The 3,513-nt window shown below is 39.0% G+C and overlaps 1 protein-coding gene across 1 annotated transcript; it reads left to right on the forward strand.

The window, feature by feature from the left end:
- The first annotated feature begins 1,932 nt into the window (after window positions 1-1,932).
- Window positions 1,933-3,196, forward strand: LOC125070496 (forkhead box protein D3-like). Its single transcript, XM_047680388.1, has one exon. It carries the CDS (start codon window positions 1,954-1,956, stop codon window positions 2,845-2,847), a length of 894 nt encoding a protein of 297 aa, XP_047536344.1. The 5' UTR covers window positions 1,933-1,953; the 3' UTR covers window positions 2,848-3,196.
- The last annotated feature ends 317 nt before the right edge of the window (window positions 3,197-3,513 follow it).

Here is a 3,513-nt window from a genome sequence, read left to right on the forward strand (position 1 = left end):
TATCGAAATAAACACATAAATGTACTCATTAGTGTAGATATTTATGCTTAAATAGACGAAACGTTGTAGGTCCAAACTTCATATCCACATAAACTGTGCGAAAAGGAATTCCAAACGCTAGGAATATATTTTAAGAGCGGCCTACGAATTAAATTGTTACGAAAAATTTAGGATTCGTAAAATTCAGTGATATAAGTCAGCGTAGAATAAGCCCAATGGGAAACTATGGTTGTCACATTGGGACACTTCTATTAATAAGTATAACTATTATATCTAAGTAGATCTATTGTATATAACTGACATATATTATTCTAATTATTTCAAATGTTACAAAAAAGTAACTACTCAGTTTCTTACCGGTTCTCCTCGGTCGAATCTACATTCCTAACTGGTGGTAGCTTTACGTTTAATACAGTTCTGTTAAACAACGATCCAAAAGTCTTTGTAAAGGTCAACATAAATAATATATAGGTACTTATTTTTATTTTTATTGTACCTACTATCGAGATATCGAGCAAAATATATTTTATCATTCTTACTATTATAGGTCGTATAAAATTTTTCATTATCTTATTTACCATTACAGGTAACAATATATTCGTGTAATAATATTTGCATGTGTTAAAAAAAACCGCAAACGCATTCAACGGACGAGTACAACAGTATTCGCAAGGAACACGGCGCGGCGCGAGCGATCGCAAAATTTCCAAGCGACGATAAACAAACGCAAATTCCTTCATTACAGTCAACAATGCCTACAGTCGGCTACATACAAATAACTGGCAGCGTCCAATTTAAATAACAGCCTCGCAAAGCTGAAAAACAACCCGTAACCGAAGTTGAGAATAAATTAGCAACCACCCTACCCCCTTTCCCCAATGTGTACATTGTGCAAAATATTATTTGCCTTGCCAGACAATAATAGGATCTATTGCCACGCCTTGACGTGTTAGCTTTGGGGAGCTCCGCCCCAAGCGGCACACTCCACGATTGGTTACGAATATATACGCTCTCTTTCCGACACGTCTGCTGTCTCCGTCGCACGTGTAGCTTTTCCCTCGACGCCCGAGGGGTAAATGTTTTGGTAGGAAACACATACTAGGGTTTTCTAGAGCCGCGTATTGTCGAGGCGTTTCGTCAGGAGATATTTTTTACGCGCATTTTATTCGAAGATACCTGAATTGTGTGTTAGAATTCGCTTTATGAGATTTTTTTCAATAGGCAAGAGTCCTTTAACGTGGGATTAAAGGATCTTTCTATACGTATCTCCGTAAACAGTTACTTTTCCTCGTTTTGTTGGAGCTTTTTAGTATTTTTATCGACTTTTTTTACATGTTTTTATAACCTTTTGTAGCCAAAGTTACATCTAGACCAAATAATTACGGGCAACATAGTTCAGTTTACTTATCAACCAAGTATGTATGGGAACTATTTATATTATTTTTATTTAAATATTAGGTTAATGTTGATTATTTTTTATTGAAAATATAGTTTTCAATTATTGTTATGTCTAAAAGAGTTATATAAGAATATATTAAGTATTAAATTAAATTAACTACTTACAATTTTATTTGTAAAATATGTTGTGTATTATTTTAAATAAAAAAATAAATTAACACAAAAATCTATAGGTAAGTATATTCAAATAAGATTCGAAACGAAATTATACAATGAGATAAAAATACTCAACTCCAACTCAAAATAAATACCACAACAAAGTTAAATCGATAGGGAGCCTAATAATTATTAGTCAACGGCCTGAAATTCATGCACAAAGCTCCGACCCGCAGTAATAATAACGACAATTGTTGTGTTTACTGAAACGTAAACGTGCGGAGTGGGTGACCCCCTTCAGGGCGGGGCCTGACGGGCCGGCCCTCGCGCCGCCAGGGCCCGCTGCAGTCAGTGTCGCGCAACGCGCCCTAACGCACCTCTGACATGTGACGGTACAGCATGGAAGACTGCGATTTGAGTCAGTACCGCGACATGATCATCGAGGGTGACCTACCGCTCGACTTGCGACCGCCGCCGCGTCTGTATCTACCGCACTATCTACGTGACGACCGCGAGGAATACCCACAGGATGACACCTACGTATCCGTAGACGAGGACACGCCAGATCTACCGCCTCCGTCGAGCGATTCTGAGAGATACGAAGCGTCAAGCCCAAGCGAATCGAAACCCAGTTCCCCGAAGAAGCCGAAGCAGAAGTCATCTTCTCAACTCATTAAGCCGCCCTATTCTTATATTGCACTGATAACGATGGCCATCTTGCAGTCGCCACACAAGAAGTTGACGCTGAGCGGGATCTGTGAGTTTATTATGACAAGATTTCCATATTACCGCGAAAAGTTTCCCGCTTGGCAAAACTCCATCCGTCACAATTTAAGTCTTAACGACTGTTTTATAAAAATCCCTCGCGAGCCCGGCAATCCAGGGAAAGGAAATTATTGGACGTTGGACCCGTTGGCTGAAGACATGTTCGACAACGGTAGTTTCTTGCGCCGTCGGAAGAGGTATAAGCGACCAGCGCCCTCACTGCAGCACGCTCACGCGATGGTAGCGATGCTCGCCAGAGAGGCTTACGCTCCTCTTTTGCCCCTGCCGTGCTATTTGCAGCCGTCACCACTGTTAACACTGCCGCGACCGCCGCCGGCGGCTCTGAGACCGGTTGCTCTACCGCCGCGTGTTCCAGAGATGACGGATACTCGAGTGAAAAGATCCAGAAACGGATTCTCAATCGAATCTATAATCGGATCTCAGGAGAGTCACGTGTCGGAGCCTAGGCGGAGTGCCTTCTCGCCGCTGCAGCAGGGCAGCGGGCCACCGGACGACTGGGCGAGATGAACGTTCTTTCACGGGTGCGTTTCTAATCAGAATCATTTTTAGAACGTCCCGATTGACACAGTTTTGGATTAAATAAGAAGGAATTATAATTTTATAATATGCGAGTGTTGGACGATTTCTTATACATGGTCGGAGAGAGTGTCATTTAAATAAAACATTTGTAAATATGAACTCGCGACGGGTATATTTTGTTAGAAGTTGTTTTGGTTGGAATATACTTAATGACCAAAGCAGTTAGTTACCAGATACGACGTATTATATAAGTATTTCTGTAAAATCTGACTACTCAAAATTTATGAAGAAATATCAACAGCGTGTTGGAAAAGACAGCACTAAATAAATATTATGAATTTCGTCCGCTAAATAATTATAATGTTAAGATAACGTGCCAAGAATATTCTTATGTCACTACTTTTTGGAAATGAATATTGAATTAATGATATTTTTTAATCATTCGATTTGCAAAATGCTTATTAGATTTAAAACAATTGTTTATTTAAATCGATTATTCGTATCGATATTTTATATCAACTTTAGAGTCTTATTCAATTGAAATGTATTTTATAAATTCAAAGTTCAAACGATATAAAACACTTATGATTTTTCTGTGAAATAAATATTACCAAAAAGTTGCGATGCTATGTATAAATAAAATCTAGTCATTCT

Source organism: Vanessa atalanta, chromosome 17 (genome assembly GCF_905147765.1).
Source record: "Vanessa atalanta chromosome 17, ilVanAtal1.2, whole genome shotgun sequence".
Classification (NCBI taxonomy): Eukaryota; Metazoa; Arthropoda; class Insecta; order Lepidoptera; family Nymphalidae; genus Vanessa; species Vanessa atalanta.